This window comes from Microcaecilia unicolor, chromosome 1 (genome assembly GCF_901765095.1).
Source record: "Microcaecilia unicolor chromosome 1, aMicUni1.1, whole genome shotgun sequence".
Taxonomy (NCBI): Eukaryota; Metazoa; Chordata; class Amphibia; order Gymnophiona; family Siphonopidae; genus Microcaecilia; species Microcaecilia unicolor.
The window spans coordinates 558,683,158-558,709,103 of NC_044031.1; the positions used below are offsets into that span (position 1 = coordinate 558,683,158).

The 25,946-nt window shown below is 43.2% G+C and overlaps 1 protein-coding gene across 2 annotated transcripts in view; it reads left to right on the top strand.

Moving 5' to 3' along the window:
• Positions 1–25,946, top strand: part of ZFPM2 (zinc finger protein, FOG family member 2) — an 823,307-nt gene that overhangs the window by 171,794 nt on the left and 625,567 nt on the right. The window contains exon 2 of one of the 2 annotated variants that reach the window (XM_030217969.1): positions 6,956–7,111. The exons of the other annotated variant lie outside the window; for it this stretch is intronic. Coding sequence (XP_030073829.1) covers positions 6,956–7,111 — 156 coding nt within the window. The remainder of the gene's footprint in view (positions 1–6,955; positions 7,112–25,946) is intronic. 2 annotated transcript variants of the gene reach the window in all.

Sequence of the window (25,946 nt, forward strand, 5' to 3'; positions counted from 1 at the left end):
ATTCAGGACAAGTTACAAAGAGGAATGGTGGTTTGACGCCTGAAGAAGCAGTAAGTGAAATGGAGGTGCTCTGTAGAGCAAACCGAAACAAACCATACCTTACTAAGATAAGTGTCAAGTTATGTTCCTGATAAATGATGATGATTAATACAGAAAAGAAGAAAAAAGAAAATTAAAGCTTACACAATAAAGGGAGGTTTTTAAGACTAATGAGGAAGCTCGCCCGACATCCATATTGGAAATTATACCATTGAGAGACGAGCATCTGAAGTCTTTTCCTCCATCAACAAGACTTATCATTCATTTGGAGGGGCATAATCGAAAGGCGCCGGCCATCTCTATGGACGGCCATCTCCGGCACCGGCGCCACAAGCGGGTGGAACCAACCGTATTTTCAAAAAAGATGGTTGACCATCTTTTTCTTCGCTTATACGTTTGGGCCCGGCCAAATGTCAGAGTTTGTCGGGTTTGAGATGGCCGGCATCGGTTTTCGGCCATAATGGGAAAAAATGCCGGCGATCTCAAACCCGGCAATATGGAAGGCATTTGGTCGTGGGAGGAGCCAGAGTTTGTAGTGCACTGGCCCCCCTTACATGCCAGGATACCAACCGGGCACCCTAGGGGGCACTTCTAAAAATTAAAAATAAAAATAGCTCCCAGGTGCATAGCTCCCTTCCCTTGGTTGTTTAGCCCCCCCCCAAATCCCCCCCAAAAACCCACTCCCCACAACTCTACACCATTACCATAGCCCTACGGGGTGAAGGGGGCACCTAGATGTGGGTACAGTGGGTTTTGGGGGGGGGGTGTTGGAGGGCTCAACATTTACCACCACAAGTGTAACAGGTAGGGGGGGGATGGGCCTGGGTCCACCTGTCTGAAGTGCACTGCACCCACTAAAAACTGCTCCAGGGACTTGCATACTGCTGTCAGGGAGCTGGGTATGACATTTAAGGCTGGCATAGAGGCTGTTTTTTTTTTTTGGTGGGAAGGGGCTGGTGACCACTGGGGGAGTAAGGGGAGGTCATCCCTGATTCCCTCCGGCGGTCATCTGGTCAGTTGGCGCACTTTTTTGAAGCTTGGTCATGACAAAAAAGGGACCAAGTAAAGCCGGCGAAATGCTCATCAAGCCTGGCTTTTTTTTCCATTATCGGGCGAAGCCGGCCATCTCGTGAGCACGCCCCCATCCCACCGCTGTCCTGCCTTCATTACCCTACCGACACGCCCCCTTGATGTTTCGCCGGTTCCGCAATGGAAAGCAGTTGAACCCAACTAAAATCGGCTTTCGATAATACCGAATTTGCCGGGTTCAGGAGATCGCCGGCCATCTCCCGATTTATGTCGGAAGATTGCCGGCAATTACTTTCGAAAATGAACTGGATAGGGGTATGGTACACTTGCTTGTTATAGTGATTTAGAGTTTTCTCATTAGCAAGTTGGAACTGAGTAGTGTATAAAATAACCATTTGTAAGGGATAAATGTTATTTTTACAACAGCAAGACCTCTGCTTTTCAGTCAAGTAAAACATTAATGGGGTCATTTCCTATGAGTGCTTGTTAATGCTGTTAACATGTTGTTTATCATGGGGACCTTTGCATAAAAAATGTCCAGCAGTAAATAATGTGTGTCAATAGCAGTAGCTAATGTTAACGGTGAGTAAATGACCTATAAGTATTATGCAATTTTAACATTATATTTTCAAGGTCAGATCAAATCTTTCATATGTCACTCATGTGAATGTTTTAACTTGCTGGATAAAAACTGTAAGCACGCAATGCTTGGCTGCCTCTCAGAATCCTGGAAAATTTGAATTAGACATTTGTAAGCTTGCAGAAACCTTGCTGTTTAATATATCTGGATGTAGAGGAAAAATATTTGTTCTGTTTTGGTAGCAGCTCTACTTACTGTAATTTCTATTAGGTAGTCAGCAATTCATAGGAAAATAGACCAAAATTCCAGTAGGCCATCCTAATACCAAAAATCACACTTCCTTTATTCCAGTGCAGGCACTTGATGCAAAATATCTTTGAACAGATTTTTTTTTAAAGCTGACATAAGAGGTAGAACTGCAAATTACTCACTTGATATATAAGGGTCTGATTTTAAATTCAAGGAACAATTAATTACAAAGAAGGACATACTTTCTTGAAAGGGGCAATTGTGTAATATTTCCTAAAGCTTCAAACTTCTACACTGAACTTTCATTGGCTATCTATTTTCAAGATGGATTTATTCTTTCAAAAAGCAGTCTGTATTCATCTCATGAATGCAGTTTGCACCTTGGCATCTCAAAGGTAAAACTGTATGGTTGTGAAGTACTTTTTCTTTTTATCAGGTAGTCAATTTCTTCAAAACATACTTGAGGAAAGAAAGTGTAGAGGAATACAAACCAAATGATAATGACGTTGTGCCATATGGAGAATTATTGTGAATAACAACATTTGCCTGCTGATATTCACCAAGTGGCAAACGCTGACCATGCCGGTTAAATTAGCTCCAGATAGTCAGTGCCAGGCCAGGTGGAGACCATCACTGAATACCTGGGGCTAAATTGCCCGATTCTGGCTGCCGGGGATTATGCAGTTCCAGCTGATATTCAGCCGGGGCCCGCGTAAGGCAGCCAGACTGGATTTAGGACAGCTTTTGAGGTGTCCTAAATTCACTCGCTTCGTTATGTGGGTCCCAGCACTGAATACTGCTGGCACCTGTATAACACTCGCCGTCTCTCCAGCGCTATCCCCTACACCGCCCCTGACCTGTCTGCTTTTTCTTGGGCTGGCCAGAGCCGATATTCTGTGGCGCTGCCTGGTTAAAGGCCTCTGAATATCAGTTGTTAAACAGCCCCAGGTGACTTAAGCGAGCAGGAGCCTCTTCTGCCCCCTTAAATCGTTTTGAATAACAGCCGGTTGGTATTTATAGATGTGTGCTCTCGCATTCCATGTGGATGAATAAATAAAGACGGCTCTATTTTATGGTTTTCTCCTTCTCTTAAGGGCCCTTTTGCTAAGCTGTGTTAGGCACTAACACACCTAATGCAGCTTAAAATGGCATACTGCGGGACACAATCAGGCATCCTGTGGTAACTGCTAAATGTATGCATGCTTATTACACACTAATCTGGGGGTGTGTTAGGGGAGTGGAGAGTGGGCATTCAGTTGCTTATCTACATTAACAGGTGAGTGGAGGAGTAGCCTAGTGGTTAGTGCAGTGGACTTTGATCCTGGGGAACTGAGTTTGATTCCCACTGCAGCTCCTTGTGACTCTGGGCAAGTCACTTAACCCTCCATTGCCCCTGGTACAAAATAAGTACCTGAATATATATAAACTGCTTTGGGAATGTAGTTGTAAAAACCTCAGAAAGGTGCATTCCCTTCCCTTACCACCTACAAAATGGGTGTCAGAAAGTACATATGTGGTCACTTTGCAAAATGGCATCTCATCATTAGTTAAATCATAACGTGACTTGTGGTGATAGGGCTAAAAAATCATGGTCAAATAATACCAGTTTGTTGGGGTTATTTCATCACCTGGGAGCATTAGGACCACAAAGCCATGGCCCTATTTTCTCAGGCAGGCAGAGCAGGTTCCCCCAGCTTATGCCCCCCCCCAAAGGCCATGCATGCCCCCCCAACTCAAGCCCACCCCTAAAAGGTCCTGCGAGTATTACAAGACTGCTGCTAGGTGTCACGTGACCATTTTCTAGCCAGATTCACAACAAGCAGAAATGAGTGGGTATCGCTTCTGTCTAAAGGATTACCCTGGACCTCCATGGACTTTGAGATAGGCCTGGGGAGGGGGGGCGTTTGGGAACCACTTCTCCTCTCCCTCCACTCTCCATCTCAGTTGATAACACCCTCATCGTCCCCTGTCTCATCTGCCCGCAACCTTGGAGTCATCTTCGACTCCTCCCTCTCCTTCTCTGCGCATATCCAGCAGATAGCCAAGACCTGTCGCTTCTTCCTCTATAACATTAGCAAAATTCGCCCTTTCCTCTCTGAGCACACCACCCAAACTCTCATCCACTCTCTCATTACCTCTCACCTTGACTACTGCAACCTACTCCTCACTGGCCTCCCACTTAGCCATCTATCCCCCCTTCAGTCTTATCTTCTGCCTGGACCGATATACTCATATCACCCCTCTCCTCAAGTCACTTCACTGGCTTCCGATCAGGTACCGCATACAGTTCAAGCTTCTCCTACTAACCTACAAATGCACTCGATCTGCGGCCCCTCCTTACCTCTCTACCCTCATCTCCCCTTACGTTCCTACCCGCAACCTCCGCTCAAAAGACAAATCCCTCCTTTCAGTACCCTTCTCCACCACCGCCAACTCCAGGCTCCGCCCTTTCTGCCTCACCTCACCCCATGCTTGGAATAAACTCCCTGAGCCCATACGCCAGGCCCCCTCCCTGCCCATCTTCAAATCCTTACTCAAAGCCCACCTCTTCAATGTCACCTTCGGCACCTAACCACTTTACCTCTATTCAGGAAATCTAGACTGCCCCAACTTGACATTTCGTCCTTTAGATTGTAAGCTCCTTTGAGCAGGGACTGTCCTTCTTTGTTAAACTGTACAGCGCTGTGTAACCCTAGTAGTGCTCTAGAAATGTTAAGTAGTAGTAGTTCAGGAGGGGGCCACTAATGATCGTTAACTGGGCTCTAGCCAATATTTAGACTGGTGCCCAATTAGTTTAGTGACTAAATTAGGCAGCTTTTTTGCTGTCCTCCACCTTAGCCGCATACTTAAGTGGTCAGCAGTCTGAATATGATCTCTAGCCAGTTAAATCCCAACTCCTTTCAGGCCCTGCCCAAGATCCACCCATGGACCTTCCTGGCACTACTTTGAGAGCAGTGGATTTAACTAGATAGGAAAGGCTCCTTTTTGAATATCAGGTGATTATTTGCCTCTGCATTTACTGAGAGAGAGAGATGCACAGAACTCTGCTGTTGTTCCCTATGGTGACAGAAAATACCAACTCTCACACAAGAAACAACCTGCGACCTATGCTTAACACAAACAGTATGAAAATTATATGCACGCTGTTAGTGTTGAGTATTGGTCGATAAAAGGGGTCGGAACATTCTTGCCACATGCCCACAAGAGCTCTTGTGCTCATATCCAGTGAATGGGGGGGGGGGGGGGGTGATGTGCTAAAGAGTCATGGGCTCAGCCTTCTTTGAATAACCCCCTCTTTCAAACATGTTTTGCCCTCTAGAAACAAGGAATTGACGACCTCCTTTACCAGACCCATTGCAATGCTAAGTGGTGCCTGATCTTTAGAAAGATGCCTAAAAGTAGCAGCCAGAACTCTTACCTTCCCTCCAGCAGTCACTGGATGCACCTCTGGCAGGTGCAGCAGTGCAGCTTTCTGCTTTTCTGTGTCCTCTCTTTCACACTCCAACCGAAATTCTGGGCTGAGAGAGCTGTAAAAGTCACCCTGCCATAACAACTAAAACCTACCGACATCTCCAGAGCTGACAGTAGATTTTCGTTGTTAAGGCAGGGGTTTTCCCTGTGTCATTTCTCTGTGCATTGCATGGAATCATTAATGAGCTCATTTTAATACTAGCAAGCTGATTAGCAAGAGACTTTCAGTCACTGCTGCTGTGCACGGTAAAGCAGTGGCCGAAAGCCTCAGTGTATTGGCCACACAATAATGTTTCATTTAGACAGGCTAAAACCAGTTTAAATGAAACATTGCAAGTAGGGTAACCTTTGAGCATCTCTGTCTGAGGAGGATGTTTGATGGTGCTGATTTGGTGCAACTAAAAGCACATCACTGTGAAGGTAATTCTATAAGAGGTCGCCTGGATTTAGGTGTCAAGAATACACCTATTCGGAGATCTTAGATTATAAGCCACTTTGCTCTGCTTTGTCAGTTAAAGGTGGTTACTTGAACCGTTGGGAATATTCCCAAAAGTTCAAGTAACTGCCCAGATTAGTGTATATGTGACTTAAAAACAGTTGAACATTTGGAAATAAAAGTTACCTAGGAGGTTTTCTTACTAGTGAGGATTCTGTATCTAGTCCCGATAACAGACAAAATGGTCTATAAAGGACAGGAAGCAGTCTGCGAGGCACGAATGGAATAATATCGTGATTGCAGAGAATCTGAAGTCTTTCCTCCAACAAATGAGAGTTACTTGTTCATAAGGTCTAATTGATAGTGATTTCATAAGCAAGTACCATACGTATCCTTATTAAATAAAATTGGCTAGAGTGAGAGATTGTGTTATTCTTTGGGATTCTTCCAGGTACTTGTGACCTGGATTGGCCATTATTAGAAACAAGATACTGGGCTAAATAGACCTGTGGTCATACCTGTTATTGCAATTCTTATGTTCTTATGAAAAGCTAAACGGGTTAAGGCTCTTTGGCTTGGAGAAAAGTTTTGATAGAAATTTATAAAATCATGGGTGGGGTGGAACTGTTAAATAGGGAAATGTTGTTTAACCTGTCAAACAACACAAAAACAAGAGGACATAAACAATCATTAGCCAAGTAGATATAAAAGAGTAATTGTTCATCCCTGGAAATGAATTATTTTTTTCAAAATACTATATGCTTGTGAGCTGGAGTGGCCACTGTTAAAGACAGGATGCTGGACTCAATGGACCTATATCTGACTCAACATCCCATTTCATATGTTCTTATCTAAAGGGTAAAAGAACATTTTTTTTTGTCCACTCTGATAGGTCTGCTATTCAATGAATTCTGGCAGCTTCCAAATGCAAGCTGAAAACTGCAGTAATCAACTGGAAACTCTCATATGACATTTTACTCAAAATGAGATAACATAAAAAAAATAACCTTGGAAATAGAGACTTTGCTGCAACATAAGGAGTCCTGGAGATTTCATTTACTATATTTCGATATAAAGTATATTTATTAAAGAAAGTCTATTATTATGCTATATTTGAATTTTGGCACTGCATCTTTGATTCTCTTTTAAAGGACCCCTGGAGGATGCTATTGAGGATGAAGTTGAAGAGTGTTTGTCTGAAGAGAATGATTTCTCAAAAGAAGACATTCCAGTGGAGGAAAACTTTTCAGCAGAGTTTGAACCCGAGAACCTGAGTTGTGAAAATGTAGAATACTTTTGCAATAAAGGTAATTGAAGCAGTACTATCTTTGGAAGGATCTGCATGTTCTAATTGTGCGTTCACTTTCTCAGAGACACTGCATTCTTACAAAGAACCCTGAAAATGTGCTTTTGTCTATAGTAGATTTTTTTTCTACTAAATATTAATTGCTTATAGTTCAATAAACATTCAGGGGTATGCCCAGTGTTGTTCAAAATACTAGGTCAAAGTACTTAAGTAAAAATAAAAATATACTTTAATACTTAAGTAAAAATAAAAAGTACAATGAAGAACATATTTAAAAAATGTACTTAGGTAAAAGTTTAAAAAAATATTGCCTAATATAATACTTTTTGAGTAAAATGTAAAAATACCACAACTACAATGAATGCAACTATCGTTGATGTTTTTATCCTAACAACTTTATTGATGTACAATTCAATCCACTTTGTTTTTAGTAAAGATACATTTTTGAAAATGACTGTCATTCGACTGTGCTGAGTCATGAATTCAACACAGCTAAAAAGGTGTTCAACAATTGTACTAACAGGACGTGGATTATTCATTCTGATAAAAGGTTTCTTCAAATCAGGCTAGGTTGCAATATAACTGATATCTTCTGACTGGGTCTGCAGGTTATGATAAAGGGAATGTCTGATACATTTGACTTCCATATAGCAAAGAACACTTCATCATCATTATTGTCATTATCATCTGCCTTAGACATAGTGCATCTTCATCTTTATCTTCATTATCATCGTCATGCTGTCCTATTACAATGAAGACTTTCACAAAGTTGGGATCATTGTCTATAGTTATTCTAACAACTTTTCATCTGATGGCAAGCTCTGTTTGAATATATTTGAGAACTGATGCAAGAACATCAAATGTGTAGGATCTCTTCAGCCTTAAGACCAGACAAACAGACTTCCTCCCCAAAGACTGTTATCAATCCAATGGACAGTTATCCCATTGTAAAATTTCCCATGGGATGACTAGCAGTCTGTTGTGGTAGAGACATGTCTGTTCATCAAGAATTTCTACCAGCTTCAGCTTCATCTCCACTTTAATGTGACCCAACTCATCACTGCTCTGTTTGGCTGGAGGCCACTAACCAGTTCAACAAACACAGACAACTCCACTGTTCTTATAGGTTATATTCACTGAATAGCAAAATTTAAGATGAGATGATCCACTGTTTGCTTGACAAGGGTTGCAATAGCAAAATCATGTTCCCAGTTTTACTTTTTCATTTGGTTTACTGAGGAATCATCATAAGAACATAAGAATATAAATGTTGCCATACCGGGACAGACCGAAGGTCCATCAAGCCAAGCATCCTGTATCCAACAGTGGCCAATCCAGGTTACAAGTGCCTGGCAAGATCCCAAAACAGTACAATACATTTTATGCTGCTTATCCTAGAAATAAGCAGTGGATTTTTCCCCAAGTCCATCTTAATAATGGCTTATGGACTTTTCTTTTAGGAAGCTATCCAAATCTCTTTTACATCTCCCTTCCACTTTTTCTTTTTTACTTTTAACTTCAAGCATCAGATATAACTGAGTTAAACTAGTAAAAACTGGCAAAATTATCACTCTGCGGTAACTGTTTTAATGTGTGAAAAGCTTACATTAGAGCTTAATCTCCTTTATACGAGATATTTTTACAAATTACTTCACCTCCAACTGTGATTTATGCTTATTACATTCCATCATCAGTTGTGACTAGTGAAAATGGTGATAGCAAGAAATTATTTTTGGTCATGGATAGTTTGGAAGTGTCTACGCTCTCTCTCTCTAATGGAAGGTTAAAGACTCAAGTGATAACTTTGATTGCATCCTTTAAAGCGATAAGGAAAAGAAATCTGATATTGAAGAAATATTTTTCACATAGGGATCCTTTTACTAAGGTGTGCCAAAAAGTGGCCTATGCTGGTGTAGACGTGTATTGGATGTGCGAAGGTCTATTTTTCAGCGCACCTAAAAAAAAAGGCCTTTTTTAGGCAGAAAACGGACATGCGGCAAAATTTAAATTGGCGTGCGTTCATTTTGGGCCTAAGACCTTACTGTCACCCATTCACTTAGCGGTAAGGTCTCATTCGTTAACCGGGTGCTAACTGTCAGCGAGTGTACAATGTTGATTATTGCCCAGTTAGCACCACACGCTGGAAAATAAAATATATTTTCTGGCACATGTAGTGGACACACGTAAAAAATGAAATTACTGCCCGGGCTACACAGTAGCTGGGTGGTAGTTCCGAACTGGCGTGTGTTGGGCATGCATATAGTGAAAGGGCCCCAGAGTAAAGAATTATACTGTGGTATTAAAATGTATCTTTTTAATGGATGTTGTCAGAGCAACACAGGTTCCATGACAACAGTTTTTGCTTCTTATACCGAAGGTTTTGCAGTTGAGGGCTAGATTCTACTTGAAGTTCCCATGTAAATGTTGGGTTTGGCAAATAATGGAAAATATGATTTTTTAAACCTTCATAGCTGGCTTGTTATATAACATCTAAGTCCCTCATAACTAACTCATGGTTAACTGCCCACCTGCCTTCTGTTTCTGTTGTATGATGGTTTTAAATAAGTAAGCTAGATCTAATCACCAGTTCGATTTGACTTTTTATTCCTTTGAATATGGGGTCTTTTTACTAAGATGCAGTAAGCACTTATGCATGTTTACTGCAGCTGCAAATGCCTTACTGCTGGGAGCGCTTATGTGTCCCACGGTAATTTTGAGATCAGTGCACGCTACCCAAATGCCATTGTAACATGATGCTTCTCCCCCTGGCTCCTCAATCTGCCAGAGTTTCCCACTGGCAGGATCCCTAGGTATCCCAGTGAGAACCTCAGGCGGATAGAGGAGCCAGGGGGAGAAGCATCATGTTACAATGGCTGCTGGGTGTAGTGACTTCATCAGGCAGCCCTGAGGTAAGTGCAGTTTAAGTTATTATGAGTCCTGTTTACTAAGCTGCACTGTAGGTGAGCTAATGTTTTTAGCACACACTAAATATTAATGTGTGCTAACGATAGAGGCACCCATATATTCCTATGGGTATCTCTAGCGTTAGCACACGCTAATTCTTAGGGCATGCTAAAAACACTAGCACACCTTAGTAAGCAGAGCCCTAAGCTATCGGACCGACCGTTCACTTGTCTATTAGATTGTAAGCTCTTTGAGCAGGGACTGTCTCTCTTTGTTAAATTGTACAGCGCTGCGTAACCCTAGTAGCGCTCTAGAAATGTTAAGTAGTAGTAGTAGTAGTAGTAAGCTATTAAGCTATTTTGTGCTTTCCATAGATATGGGGGACATGTGATGGTTCTGTGAAAATTGTGATAAATGTGATAGATATTTTCATTGTTTAATATTTCACTGCTTTTTCATTGTTTTCAAATGTATGTTATATGTGTGAGCAGAAAGTATAAAATTCATATAAAATATTGGGGCACAAGGGGTGCTTACAATAATAATTTAGAAAGTTAAAAAGAAGGAGAATTTCCATGATTGAGAAACTTATCCACCCTCTAAGAGTAGCCTTTCACCTTAGGGTCGGCACTCTGCTTGGGTGAGTTATAGCTCTGAGAATTTCTCCTGATGACTTTGATGTAGCTTTTTCTGCTTCACGCTCATACACTGATTACAATTGATGTGTATTGCAGAATTTTCACACATGTCCTTCACAATATTTGTACACTAAGGGGCCCTTTTACTAAGCCGCAGTAAGCTCTACGCGCATGCAGTGTGCGCCCAAATAAGACTAGCGCAACCTCGTGGCAGTAATTTGAGATTTGATGCGCACCCATAATGCATTTGCGTAGATGAATTATTTATTTCCTCCTATGCACGCTGGTTCCAGCGGTAATCAGCACTTGGCGCATGCCGACCAGTCACCACATGTGTAGCGTGTGAGGCTTTACCGCTAGATCAATGGGTGGTGTTAAGGGCTTAGGTTGGTTTTGGGAGCATGCTGGTTTCATTTTTACCACAGATCCTTTTCCCATCCCATTAAAACAATGCATTTTTTGTAGATGTAGTAAAAACTGGCCCGGCACACACCCAATACACATGCCTACACTACCGCAGGCCACTTTTTACTGCGGCTTAGTAAAAGGACTCTAAGTACCCTGTTTTTTTGTGGTTAGTAGGTGTATATATACCAGTGGTTTCAATGGGAACGACATATTAGTATTCTGAGGTCCTTTACAAAGGCACGCTGAAATATGGCTTGCGGTAGTGTAGCCGCGGATTTTGGGTGTGCACCAATCCATTTTTTAGCGTGCCTGTAAAAAAGGCCTCTTTTTTTTCAATGAAAATGGACGTGCGGCAAAATCAGAATTGCCGCGCGTCCATTTTGGGTCTGAGACTATTCCGCCAGCCATTGACCTAACTGTAAAGAATCCGGGCGTTAATGACCTACGCGTGCCAAATGCCACTTGGCACAAGTCCGTTACGCGCACCCAAAAATATAAAATATTTTTCAGACACGCGTATCGGATGCACGCCAAAAATGAAATTACAGCAAGAGCCACGCAGTAGTCGGGCGGTAACTCCATTTTGGCACACGGGCACGCGTAGACACTTATGCAGCTTAGTAAAAGGGCCCCTCAGTTAGCTATCCAGGTACCCCACTAAATATCTGCTCCTGGAATTCTCCAGCATTACCCAGATAGTGCAGGAGCAGTTCCTGCTGATATTGAACAGCACTACCTGGTTAATTGTCACTGAATATCAGCAATTAGCTGACCCCCAAGAGAGTTAACCAGGCAGGAGGCTCTCATGCCTGGTTAAATCACTTTGAATATAGACCTCTTTAAGGGGTCCTTTTACTAAGATGCGCTGAAAAGTGGCCTGTGCTGGTGTAGATGCGTGTATTGGATACGTGCAGGTCCATTTTTCAGTGCACCTGCAAAAAAGGCCTTTTTTGGACAAAAATGAGTGTGCGTCAAAATGAAAATTGGCGCATCCATTTTAGGCCTGAGATCTTACCGCCACCCATTCACTTAATGGTAAGGTCTCACGCGTTAACCGGGCAGTAATTGTGTGCGCTCGTACATTGCTGATTACCGCCCAGTTAGCGCCATGCACCGGAAAATAAAATATATTTTCTATCGAACATAGTGGATTCTTGTAAAAAATGAAATTACTGCTCAGGCCATGTGATAGCCGGGCGATAGTTCCAAATTAGTGCACATTGGGCATAGGTGCCTACGCGGCTTAGTTAAAGGGCCCCTAAATTTGCTATGCTAATAAGTTCTCTAGAATTTGGTAAAATAAGGATCCAGTTTAGGGATACTGCCATTTTGACTTGCCTGAATACTCCATACACCGTTTCATATTCCATTTCATTGAAGAAAGTGATCTATAAGTAAACTGCCCCAAAGAAATCGTGAATGTTCAACCTTTACATAGGTGTAAGAGAAACATCTGTATCTCTGTGTACCAAATAGTGTCATCATTTGTCTTCCTTTAGCTTTGCATGCTATGAAGAGTCAGTGATTCAGTGTTTTTATTTTGCATGATATTACTGCTGCCAGCCCTGAACACATCCTAGAACTGGCTGGCTGTTAACAGCAAAAAATGGAGGCCCTTTACAGGCCTGTTTGAGATTAAATATGACCTATATATATATATATATATATATATATATATATATATATATATATATATATATATATATATTTCTATAGAAACAGAGGTGGTTCTTCTGAAATAAAGGAAATGAATAGAAATAAAACAAAAGCATAGAAGAAAATAAGATGATACCTTTTGTATTGGACTAACTTTATACAAGTTTTGAATAGCTTCCAACTTTCTTCCTCGGATCAGAAATGAACAAATGATGACAAATATAGAGGCATTCGTGGGGAAAGGTAGGGATGGGGGTTGGGTGAGAAACAGGGAGAGATTGATGGGTGATCAGAGGGGAACAAAGCAGTATAATTTTTTATGGTTTATAATGTGATAGGAAACCCAGATGTTTATTAAGTTCTATCTGGTGTGTGTCAAAATATTTCATCATTTTAACTTCAAAGGTCTTACGTTCCTGGATTGTTTTAAAATTTCCTTTTAGTATTTTCACCAGAAAGTCGTTGATGCAGTGCTCTGGTCTTGCAAAATGCTCTTTCTCAGACGTGTCACTTTGATTAGCACTGTGGTGTTTAATGTGAGCTGATTCCTGTCATTAGTATCTATCCTTTCTCTCCAGCATAGCATCCTTCTTCATATTTTGTTCATTCAATGGTATATACTACATTTGACGATGAGCATGTGTAGGATTCCCTTATGCTGAATGTTTTTCCCATGAGAGTGACTGTGGGGTCTTGTGATATGTGCTAGCACAGTTTTCAACTTGGTATATTGCAGGGATGTGGAGGGGCATTTTTGATATGACGTCTAAGTCCGACTTTGGACGTTTTACAAACAAATGTCCAAAATCTGAATAGAAAAGAAGGTCATTTTCAAAAAATACTGTTTTGAACAAGGTTTTGTGCTTTGGACATTTTGTTTTTTGGTCCATTTAAAAAAAACAGTGCACGTGAAAAATGTAGAAAATCAAGTCATTGGGATGTAGGAGGGACCAGTATTTTTAGTAGACTGGTCTCGCAGACATCCCAGAGATAAATGGGGCACCCTAGGGGGCACTGCAGTGGACTTCAAAAACATGCTCCCAGATACACATCTCACCGTTGCTCCCTTATCTTGTCCGCTGAGCCCCCCCTCCCCCAAAAATGCAGTACCCACAACTGTACACCACTACAAAATCCCTTGTGGGTGAAGGAGGGCACCTATATGTGGGAACAGTAGGTTTCTGGTGACTTTTGGAGGGCTCACAGCTTCCCCCACAAATTGACAGACGGAGATAGGGACCAGAGTCCCCCACTCCATGGTGCACTGCACTGACCACTACACTACTCCAGGTACCTGCATGCTGCTCTAATAGACCTGGCTCTAATATCTGAGGCTGTCATAGAGGTTGGGAAGTCATATTTGTATTCACATTTTAGGGGATGGGAGGGGGTCAGTAACCACTGGGGGATATTGGGAGGGTCACTCCTGATTTCCTCCAGTGGTCATCTGGTCATTTAGGGCACCCTTTTGTGCCCTATTCATTATAAAAACAGATCTAGCTCCAAACGTCTTGGTTTTAGTCCTGGACGGTTTTGTTTTGTTCCATTATGGCTGTAAAACGTCCAAGTCTTAGGAACACCCAACTCCTACCCTTAACACTCACCACAATATGCCTCCTCAAGTTTTCAATGGTTCTGAAAATGCTGCTTTATGCCACTTTTTAGACGTTTTTCTCTTTCAAAAATGAGCTCCATAGAGGGGCATAATCAAATGGCGTTGGCCAAATAGATGGCCGGCCATCTATTTGTCCGGCGCCGCAACGAGCAGTCCCGAACCGTATTTTCGAAAAAGATGGCCAGCCATCTTTCGTTTCGATAATACGTTTAGGGCCGGCCAAATGTCAGAGATGGCCGGGTTTGAGATGGCTGGCATTAGTTTTTGCCGATAATGGAAGCTAATGCCGACAATCTCAAACCCGGCCAAATCCAAGGCATTTGGTCATGGGAGGAGCCAGCATTTGTAGTGCACTAGTCCCCCTGACATGCCAGGACACCAACCGGGCACCCTAGGGGGCACTGTAGTGGACTTCAAAAATAGCTCCAAGGTGCATAGCTCCTTTACCTTGGGTGCTGATCCCCCCAAATCCCCCCAAAACCCACTCTCCACAACTGTACACCACTACCATAGCCCTTAGGCATAAGGGGGGTACCTACATGTGGGTACAGTGGGTTTTGGGGGGTTTTGGAGGGCTTAACATTTACCACCATAAGTGTAACAGGTAGGGAGGGGATGGGCCTGGGTCCACCTGCCTGAAGTGCACTGCACCCACTAAATACTCCTCCAGGGACCTGAATACTGCTGTCAGGGAGCTGGGTATGACATTTGAGGCTGGCATAGAGGTGGTCATTTGGTCAGTTGGGGCACCTTTTTGAAGCTTGGTCCTGAAAAAAAAAGGGACAAGTGAAGCCGGCGAAATGCTCGTCAGGGCCGGCTTTCTTTTTTGCATTATCGGGCGGAGCTGGCCATCTCGTGAGCACGCCCTGCCCCGCTTTCGCTACCCTACCGACACGCCCCCTTGAAGTTTGGCTGGCTCCGCGACAGAAAGCAGTTGGTGCCGGCCAAAATCGGCTTTCGATTATACCGATTTGGCCGGGTTCAGGAGATCGCCGGCCATATCTTGATTTATGTCGGAAGATGGCCGGCGATCTCCTTCGAAAATAAGCTGGATAGTCACCTTGTAGCATGGCAATAACTCTAAGCACAAAACAAAAAACAACAATGGAATGGCTTGGGTGGGGGGATGTTATTCCTATATGTTAAGGCCATCTAATTATGTAGGGGGTAAGAGCACACATTCTAACCACATGCTAATTGGTTAGCATGTGGCAATATAGCTGTGCTAACTGATTAGCACAAAATATGCCTGTCCCCAATGCTAAAAAGTAAAGGACTAGCATTTTTAGTGCATGCTAATGATTAGTGCACGCTAAATGCTACAGATGACCATAGGAATATATGGGTGTCTCTAACATATAGCGCATGTTTATTTTTAGCGCACGCTAAAAATGTTAGTGCGCATTTGTAAAAAGACCCCTTAGTTTTATTTTTTTAGTGTTTGGGAAGCGCATGCACATGACATAATTACTGTGGGACACCTGAGAGTGCCCCACGGTAAGCACATTTTAGCTGCAGTAAGCATGTGTTAGTAAAAGAGCCCCTTACAAACCAAAAAATAAATATCCTTGAGTGGGCCAGTCAAAGTCTAAACCAGAATCCAATAGGAAATTTGTGGCAAGACTTGGCTACAACTATTCCCTGGCCAACCTGAAAGATTTAATCTATTCTGCTAAGATGAAGGGTCAAAAACTGCATAATTTTGCTGGGCAAAGTTACCCCCCCCCCCAAAGCCGTGTTGGTGCCGGTGCGGTAATGCCAACGCAGCCCATTCAAAGTGAATGGGCTTTGTCGGCATTACCGCATGGCAGCCGCTAGTGCGGCTTTGTAAAAGGGGTGGGGTTAGTTAGTTAGTTTATTTATAGGATTTTATTAGCTACCTTTATGGAGAGATTCATCCAAGGCAGTATACAGCTGGTTGAAACTTATGCACATGGTATATATATATATACCATGATCTGTTCTATATATATTATGTTCCATGTATGTTACCATGTATGTATGCACCTTTACGCAATACCAATTCTGTTACCCGGAAATGGCAACCGCCATTACGGCAAATGTAAGCCACATTGAGCCTGCAAATTGGTGGGAAAATGTGGGATACAAATGCTACAAATAAATAAATAAAATCTTAATGAGTCATGGCTTCTAGTGCTGATCAAGGAGCTTCCCCTAAGTACTGTGTCAAGGGATATTAAGACTTATGCAATGCAAGCTTTTTATTACTCTTAATTACATTTTGAATATTCTATAATTGTTATTTCATTTTAAAACTGTAATGTATGTTATGGTGATTAGTAAAAGAAAATCCCGCATTCATGCATTTTGTATTTTTTAGACATCAGAATATTAAAAATGTACAGGGGTGTCAACATTTGCACAAAACATTATAAGTAGTTGCAGAAATACATGAAGGATATCACTGTGAGCTAAGAGCAGAAAGTCATCCTGCCAAGATTCTCTAAGCTGCTAAAGTGGATTTCCTCCCATATTTGAAGAACCCAGTGTAAATATTATAAAGCTGTGGCTTTCCAGTTCACATTGGTGATTTTGTATCCTGACAGTTTGGCACAGCAGCAACCAAAAACAAATGGTGTACTCCAACCTATTGTATGATATTCAGTACTTGGAAATTCTAGAAGCTGAACACTGCATATATTATTTTCACCTCTTGTCTGTCCCCAGGGTTTGTTAAATTTATATGTTCTCTTTCTGATGGTTTGGTTATTTTCTGCTTTGCTGGGCTGTCTTATGATATGCTTGCTGTATTTTCTAATCAAAAAGTCGGGGTTTTATGCCCTTTTAAATCAGCAGGATTTATTTGGTTTTATGAAGTGGCTCTAAGGGCACATTTGATCTCCTTTGATGAGTATAGACACGAGATACAGTTGAAAAAAAAACCCTAGCATAACATGGTCACTGAATAAAGAAATCTCAATAGACAACCTACCTCCCTTTTTTTTCCTTTGTAGGATTAATGTACTAGGCACTTTAAATTCTTGCATATCACAATGACATTTCCAGGGCATCTTTGGACTTGACAGATCAAAAGGAAGGAATAAAAAAGAAAAACCAATATGACTTTGTTACTTACCTTGCTGGAGGAGCTATTTGTGTAAATCGCCTATAAGCTTATTGACCTGAATCTTTGACTCCTTGTTTCCTCTGGATTGGGCTGCATCATAGACACTGATAGATCACTGATAGAGCTGATTGAACAGTCTCTGGATTTTGCTTTGCACAAGACCCTATTCCCTCTAGACTGGACATTATCTTTCTTTTACCACATTTTAGATTTCCAAGGGTCACATTCCTCTATGTTCCTTATTTTTCCTTTTTTAGCTTATGATATGCTTTTTAATGTAGCCTTTCCAATAAAATGTAGATTTAGGGGGATTGCAAATACAGAGATCATTTTTCTGCTTTTCCTTTTTTCTTCAGTAAATAAATATGTCATATCTCTGGGTACAAAAAAATGTACTTTTTGTAAAGCAGAGAAATTTCTAGCAATAGATTTCTAAAGATAGAGGAAAACAAATGTCCCGATATTCAAAAACGATTAGCCGGCACATGACCGGTTAAATTGCTTGGTCAGGGCTAGCCATGGCACTTAACTGGCTAAGGGCCCTTTTACTAAGCCGCGTAAGCGTCTACGCGTGCCCAACGTGTGCCAAAATGGAGTTACCACCCGGCTACTGCATGGCTCTTGCGGTAATTTCATTTCTGGTGTGCGTCCGATATGCATGTCTGAAAAATAATTTTTCAGACGCGTGCCAAGCAGCATTTGACGTGTGTAGGTCATTACCACCTGGTTACCGCGTGAGACTTTACTGGTAGGTCAATGGCTGGTAGTAAGGTCTCAGACCCAAAATGGACGTGCACCAATTTTGATTTTGCCGCACGTCCATTTTCAGCAAAAATTTAAAAAGGCCTTTTTTGCAGGCACGCTGAAAAATGGATCTGTGCATGCCCAAAACACGCGTCTACACTACCGCAGGCCATTTTTCAGTGCATCTTAGTAAAAGGACCCCTTAGTGCCAATGAATATCGCAGTTAGCGTCAAACTCGAAACCAGCTGTATTAGAGGCGTTCTGTGGACGGAGTCAGCACTTAAGCAGCCAGGTTTAATACATAAATGAGACCGCATAAATGTATGTCCTTTATGAGTGCAGTGACCCATGGCCACTTAAGTGATGAATATAGACTTAATTGGCCAAGTTTTAACCAGTTTACAAATAACCAGATATTCAAAGCCGAAGCCTGCGCAGGTCCCAGCTTTAAATATCCAGGATTAACGCCATCAACAGGGAGCAAAATGCTCACCACAAATGGGTGAATATTGACCCCAAACCTTCTAAATGTAAAACTTTACTATATAATTTTATTAAACAACTGATATGTCTGGATTTAAGGAATTGACCTAAGCCACTTTCTGTAAGCAAGTGGCTTAGGTCAATTCCTTAAATCCTTATATATACATAAAGCTATTGGTGTTGATTTTCAAAAGGAGTTACCTGGGTGGAAGTAGCTCCTACCCAGATAGCTCTTGCTGCATGGCCAATCTGCCATGGCACTATCTAGTTCCTTGGGAACAGCTAGGATTTATCTGGTATTCTATTTCAGTATCTGGATAGCTACCCAGTTAACTTAGGACAGGAAAAAAGGCTATTCTAAGTTGACCAGTTAGCTATCTGGGTACATAGAAACATAGAAAAATGAAGGCAGTTAAAGACCATATGGCCTATCCATTCTTCCCATCCATGCTATCTACTATCACTTCCTCTCCCTTAGAGCTCCATTGTAAGCTTTCTTGAATTTAGATACTGGTTTTGGCTCCAGCACATTGACCAGGAGACCATTCCACAAATTCACCACCTTGTCCATGAAGAAAAGATGGCTGAGGGGAGATATGATAGAGGTCTATAAAATAATGAGTGGAGTGGAGTGGAACAGGTAGATGTGGAGCGTCTGTTTACGCTTTCCAAAAATACTAGGACTAGGGGGTATGCGATGAAGCTACAAATTAGTAAATTTAAAACGAATCAGAGAAAATGTTTCTTCACTCAAAGAGTCATTAAACTCTGGAATTTGTTGCCAGAGATTGTGGTAAAGGTGGTTAGCTTAGCAGAGTTTAAAAAAGGTTTGGCCGGCTTCCTAAAGGAAAAGTCCATAAACCACTATTAAGTTGGACTTGGGAAAATCCACTATTTCTGGGATAAGCAGTATAAAATGTTTTGTACTTTTTGGAGATCTTGCCAGGTATTTATGACCTGGATTGGCCATTGTTGGAAACAGGATTCTGAGCTTGAGGACCTTTGGTCTGTCCCAGTATGGCAATACTTATGTACTTATGTAAGTATTTTTTTTTTTTCAGGTTACTTCTGAGTCTGTCCCCGTTTACCTTCATCCTATGCCCCCTCATTCCAAGCTTCCTTTCAATTAAGAGACTCACCTCCTGTACATTTATGCCACGTGAGGTATTTAAACATCTCTATCATATCTCCCCTCTCATGCCTTGACTGTAAGTAGTACCTGGGTAACTTCAGGCACTGCACAATACCCAGATATGCAGTGCTGGTATTTGGATAGGGGCTTGCACTGAATATCCAAGGTGGCTAGTCTTTTAAAAATCACTATAAAAGTAATTTAGACGTCGCCAGTTTCCTGATCATCCAATGACTCAAATCATGTCCTGTATTGCAAAACTGCTCATAATTCTGGAGTAATTAAAGAAGATGATTTGGCTCAGAAAAGATATTACCCCCCCTTTACAAAGTTGCACTAGTGACTGCCACACAGTGATGCCAAAACAGCCCCTTCACTGCACTGGCAGCCGCTATTGCGGCTTTGTAAAGGTGGGGATAATCTCTACTGCTAAATCTAACTAAACATTTCCTTGGACATTTTTAAAGGAAGAATTCACAGGAAAGAAGGAATTTTCCAAATATTTTTATTAGATATCAGAGCAGTCTTCAATATCTAGTGAATACCTTTAATATTAAAAACAAGAAAGGGCCAAAGACACAGGTTTAAGGTGATACAGCAGTGAGGGAATGAATAAAAAACATTAGGGAATAGACGATTAGAGGAGAAAACCATGCTGATTAAAGAAATTCGATAAAAGGCTGGGAGAAAAGCCACTTTTTAAGGGTGGCTTTAAGCCTAAAAAAAGGAGGGCCCGAAACCAAGATTGAATGGTAATGAATTCCACAGGGATTGGGACATACAGCTAAATGCCATGCTTCTAGAAGAATCCAACCCTAAAATTGTTTTGTAATGAGCTGATCAATATGACACAGGAAGTAAGGGATAAGGAGCAAAAATAGATAGAGAAAATGTAGAAAATGTGAGGGCCAAACATCAGATTCTTGCATTGGCCAGCAATGCTTGACATGATCTGACTTCTTGGAAAGAGTAGGGAGTTGAGGAAAAACAGACAAATATCATGAGGCAAATAGATCTTTATAGAGGGAAAAGGGAAGGCCAGCCTGAAGACAGTTGCAGTAGCCTAGTCAGATTAGAACTAGGGCATGATGCAGGCTCTTCCGTGCCCTATCACATACCAAAGGAGGCCATGGTGACCTAATTTTCTTCAAGGCCAGAAAAGATTTATTAATCATTGAAGAGATGTGGAGCCCAATGAAAGCAAGAGCTGTACAAAAGAACACTAAGTGCAAAAGTGGAATCCTTAAAGGGAAAAGAAATTCCCTCAGTGCAGGGTAGAAATGGAGGGGGGTTGCCAAGAGGTACAGTGCTTTAAATTTTTGTAGGTTCAAAATGTGTTTATGAACATCTATGCAGTCAGGAATCCTGTTAAGACCAGGAGTAAGGTTATCCTGAGAAACCTGATTCCATGAATCATTTTAATGGGGGAAAATACACACATATCCCCAAGATTGTGAGCAAATAGGGACAAAAATATATATTCTGACCAATATTCAGCCAGCGGTGGTCAGTGGGTTTTTAAACACTAACTGTCGCCGGCTAATTTAACTCTGGATAGTCAGTGCCTGGTGATATGCAGGCACCAGCACTGAAAATCCAGGGCTAAATTGTCCTGTAGTACTGCCTGCCAGAGCTTATGTAGGCCCTGACTGAATATTGACCAGGACCTGCATTAATTTCCTCAACCTTTTCAAAGCACTTGGAGCTCCCTCCAGCACCCCCCCCCCCCCCAAAGGCCACCAGCATAGGAGACAACTTTTCAAAATGATTGGGGGTGCTGAATTTTTTTTTTTTTTTTACAGGTGGTGCATTCCCCCCCCCCCCCCCCCCCCCCGGTACCTTAACATCCTGTCTGCTGCAGTCTTCACCTAGGCAGTGGCAGCGCCACTCAAAGGCTGCCTGCAACCTGCACCAGGACTTCTTCCCTGAACAGTCCCGCCCCTCAGTCTCCCTGTACTGTGCAAATATAAGGAGATGCAAATTTCAAAAACTGACATAATTGAATAACTATACTATAGGTTAACAAATACAAATAAAAAATGGAAAATATGATAATACTAGTAAAAAAGGCCCGTTTCTGACACAAATGAAACGGGCGCTAGCAAGGTTTTCCTCGGAGTGTGTATGTTTGGGAGAGTGTATGTGAGAGTGACTGTTTGAAAGTCAGAGTGAAAGTGTGAGTGTGTGTGAGAGAGAGTGAGTCTGGGTGTGAGTGTGTTTGTGAGAGAGTGTGTGTGTGAGAATGAGAGTGTGTGCAAGTGTGTATGTGAGACACAGTGTGAGAGAGAGTGCGTGTGTGTGGGCGAGAGAGAGAGTGTGTGTGAGACACAGATTCTCTGTGAGAGTGAGTGTATGAGACCAAGCGAGTATGTGAGTGACTGTGTGGCACATAGAGAGTGAATGTGATACAGTGTGAGACAGAGTGTGTGAGAGTGAGAGTCAGAAAGACATTGTATATGAGAGAGAGAGTGTGAGCCCTGCCCTCCCAATCCATGCCCATCTGTCCCCTGCCCCCTCCATTCATCCTTTTCCAGCAATTCCCCTCTCTCCCTGAGCCCTGCCCTCCCAATCCATGCCCATCCATGCTCCTCTGTCACCTGTCCCCTCCATTCATCCCTATCCAGCAATTCCCCTCTCTCCCTGAGCCCTGCCCTCCGAATCCATGCCCATCCATGCTCCTCTGTCCCCTGCCCCCTCCATTCATCCCTTTCCAGCAATTCCCCTCTCTCCCTGAGCCCTGCCCTCCCAATCCATGCCCATCAATGTTCCTCTGTCACCTGCCCCCTCCATTCATCCCTATCCAGCAATTCCCCTCTCTCCCTGAGCCCCGCCCTGCAATCCATATCAATCCATGCCCATCTGTCCCCTCCATTCATCCCTATCCAGCAATTCCCCTCTCCCTGAGTCCTGCCCTTCCAATCCATGCCCATCCATGCTCCTCTGTCACCTGGCCCCTCCATTCATCCCTATCCAGCAATTCCCCTCTCTCCCTGAGCCCTGTCCTGCAATCCATATCCATCCATGCCCATCTGTCCCCTCCATTCATCCCTATTCAGCAATTCCCCTCTCTCCCTGAGCCCTGCCCTCCCAATCCATGCCCATCCATGCTCCTCTGTCCCCTGCCCCCTCCATTCATCCCTTTCCAGCAATTCCCCTCTCTCCCTGAGCCCTGCCCTCCCAATCCATGCCCATCCATGCTCCTCTGTCACCTGGCCCCTCCATTCATCCCTATCCAGCAATTCCCCTTTCTCCCTGAGGACTGCCCTGCAATTCATATCCATCCATGCCCATCTGTCCCCTCCATTCATCCCTATCCAGCAATTCCCCTCTCTCCCTGAGCCCTGCCCTCCCAATCCATGCCCATCCATGCTCCTCTGTCCCCTGCCCCCTCCATTCATCCCTTTCCAGCAATTCCCCTCTCTCCCTGAGCCCTGCCCTCCCAATCCATGCCCATCCATGCTCCTCTGTCTCCTGCCGCCTCCATTCAACCTTTTCCAGCAATTCCCCTCTCTCCCTTCCATGACCCCCCTCGCATCCATGCTCCTCTCTCTCCCATGTCCCAGCCTGGCCCGCCCTCTTCTCCCCCCCCCCTTCGCATCCATGCTGTCGTTTCTCCCCTGCCCTCCCGCTTCCATTGTTCTACTTTACTGGCCACCCTCTTCTCTCCCCCCAACATCCCTTTTTGTTTTTTTTCTTCTTTTTAAATTTACCTCCGTGGCGGTTCCGGCAGCGAAGCGTCAGGGAAGGAGGCGGTGCTCCCGACGTCTAGCTTTTCCTTCGCTGTGTTCTGTGTTCCGCCTTCTTTTGATGTCATCCTTGACGTCAGAAGAAGGCGGAACACAGCGAAGGGAAGACTAGACGTCGGGAGCGCCGCCTCCTTCCCTGACGCTTCGCTGCCGGATTTGTTTGGGTTTTTTTTTTCCGCCCTCGACGTCATGACGTTTGACGCGAGGGCGGGGCAGAGACGGCTGGCTGGCTTGAAGGCTTCACACCACGAATCCACGAACCCTTCAGCCTGGGAGTGACATCAGATGGCTTCAGAACGTTGTCCTCAGAACGTTGAGGGTGCGTTTTATTATATTAGATCATTTTATTGGCCTAAATACATTTTTCAATTAGCTTTCAGAGGCCAAAACCTCTTTCCTCAGGTCAGGACAGTATACTGCTGTTACGGTATTCTGTTCTGACATGGGAAAGGAGGGTTTGGTCTCCAAACATTAGTCAAAAATGAATTAAAATTAGTCCAATAAAGATATTACCCTATTTCCATTTTCTTAACACAGCTACCACACTACTTTATACTAAACTAAAAATAAAAATAATATTTTCCTACCTTTGTTGTCTGTCCGTTTACTGTTTCTAATTGTGTTGTCTCAGTCTCTTGTTTCTTCTTTCCTCGATCTTAACTCTCCCCCCTTTCCACACAGCATCTACCCCCTCTCTCTCCCCTTTCCATACAGAATCTGCCCCCCTCTGTTCCCCTTTCCATCCAGCGTCTGCCCCCTCACTTCCTCCTTTCCATCCAGCATCTATTTTCTCCATCCATGTGTAGTTTTTCTCCTCTTTTTCCCTTTCCCTCATCTCAGTCAGTATGCATCCCCTTCCTCTTTGTTCCCTCCCCTCCATCCATATGCATCTCCTTCCTCTCTCTTCCCTCTCCTCCATCCATGTCCAGCATTTTTCCTCTACCCCCTCCATCCATGTCCAGCATTTCTCCTCTCTCTCCGCCCCTCCATCCATGGTCATCTCACTTCCTCTCTCTTCCCTCCCCTCCATCCATGTCCACCATTTCTCCTCTCTCCCCTCCATCCATGTGCATCGGCTCCTCTCTCTTCCCTCCCTTACATCCATGTCCAGCATTTCTCCTCTCTCCTTCATGTGCATCTACTTCCTCTGTCTTTTCTCTACTCCATGTCCAGTCCAGCATTTCTCCTTTCTCCCCTGCCCTCCATCCATGTGCATCTCCTTCCTGTCTTCCATTTCCTCCATACATGTCCAGCATTTCTCCTGCCCTCCCCTCCATCCATGCACAGCAACTCTCCTCTCCTTGCCCTCTCCTCCATCCATATCCAACAATTCTCCTCTCTCCCCTGCCCTCCCCTCCATGTCCAGTGATTTCTTCTCTCTTCCCTACCCTCTCCTCCATCGATCCATATCCAGCAAGTTTCCTCTCTCCCCTCCTGGGTCACAAAGAGCTGCAGTGGGAATTGAACCCAATTCCCTAGGTTCTCAGCCACTGAACTAACCATTAGGCTACTCTTCCACTCTTGACCTAGGGGTGGGCTACCAAGACCAAGGGGGTGGGGGCCATTCAGGGGGGATTGGGTGGGAAGGGGATTCCTCTGTTGCAGATTGGGAGAAGAAGGGTGGGATGATAAGGGCTCTTTGGGGGGCAGGAGTGGGCTCCAAGCACTTTAAAAAGGTTGGGGAAATTTATGCAGGTCCTGACCAATATTCTGTACTGGGATTTGCATAGCTTACCCAGCCTATTTAGGGCAGCTTTTCAGATGTCCTAACTTTGCTGGTTTAGCAATGCAGGACCCAGCACTGAATATTACCAGCTCCCGCACAACCAATGACTCCTCCCAAGTGCTACTCCCTGTACCATCCCTGACGTGCCCACTTTCAACATGGGTGGTCATAGACAATATTCAGTGGCACTGTCCAGTTTAGTGCGGCTGAATATCAATGGTTGGAAGGCTCACTTAAATTGCTTTGAGCATCGGGAAGATTGTATCTAACATGTAAACTGCTTTGGTTGTACCATGGAAATGTGATATATCAAGAAGCTAAAACATGGCATAAGACATGAGCAATGAGGAGCGCATTGTCATCTACTTAAAGATATGTGCTGAAACCTAAGTCTTGACTAAATGTAGCCAGAGGAACCAGAAAGATATTAAATAATGTTGGTGCAACTGAGCACTCTGGGATCCTACAGGATAAGGGAATAGGGGAAGACAGAGTTATTATTAGAAATCTGAAAGGTATGGAAGGAAAAGTCTGCTCTAAATTAGTTCAAGTTCTTGGAGCCATTCCAAAAGAAGTAAATGGTGAACAGCATCAAAGGCTGCACTAAGATGCAGTTGGATGAGCAAGGCTATTAAGGAAGTTTTGGTACTGTGACCGGTATGCAGACTTGATTGCTTAGGATAGAAGGAGTTAGT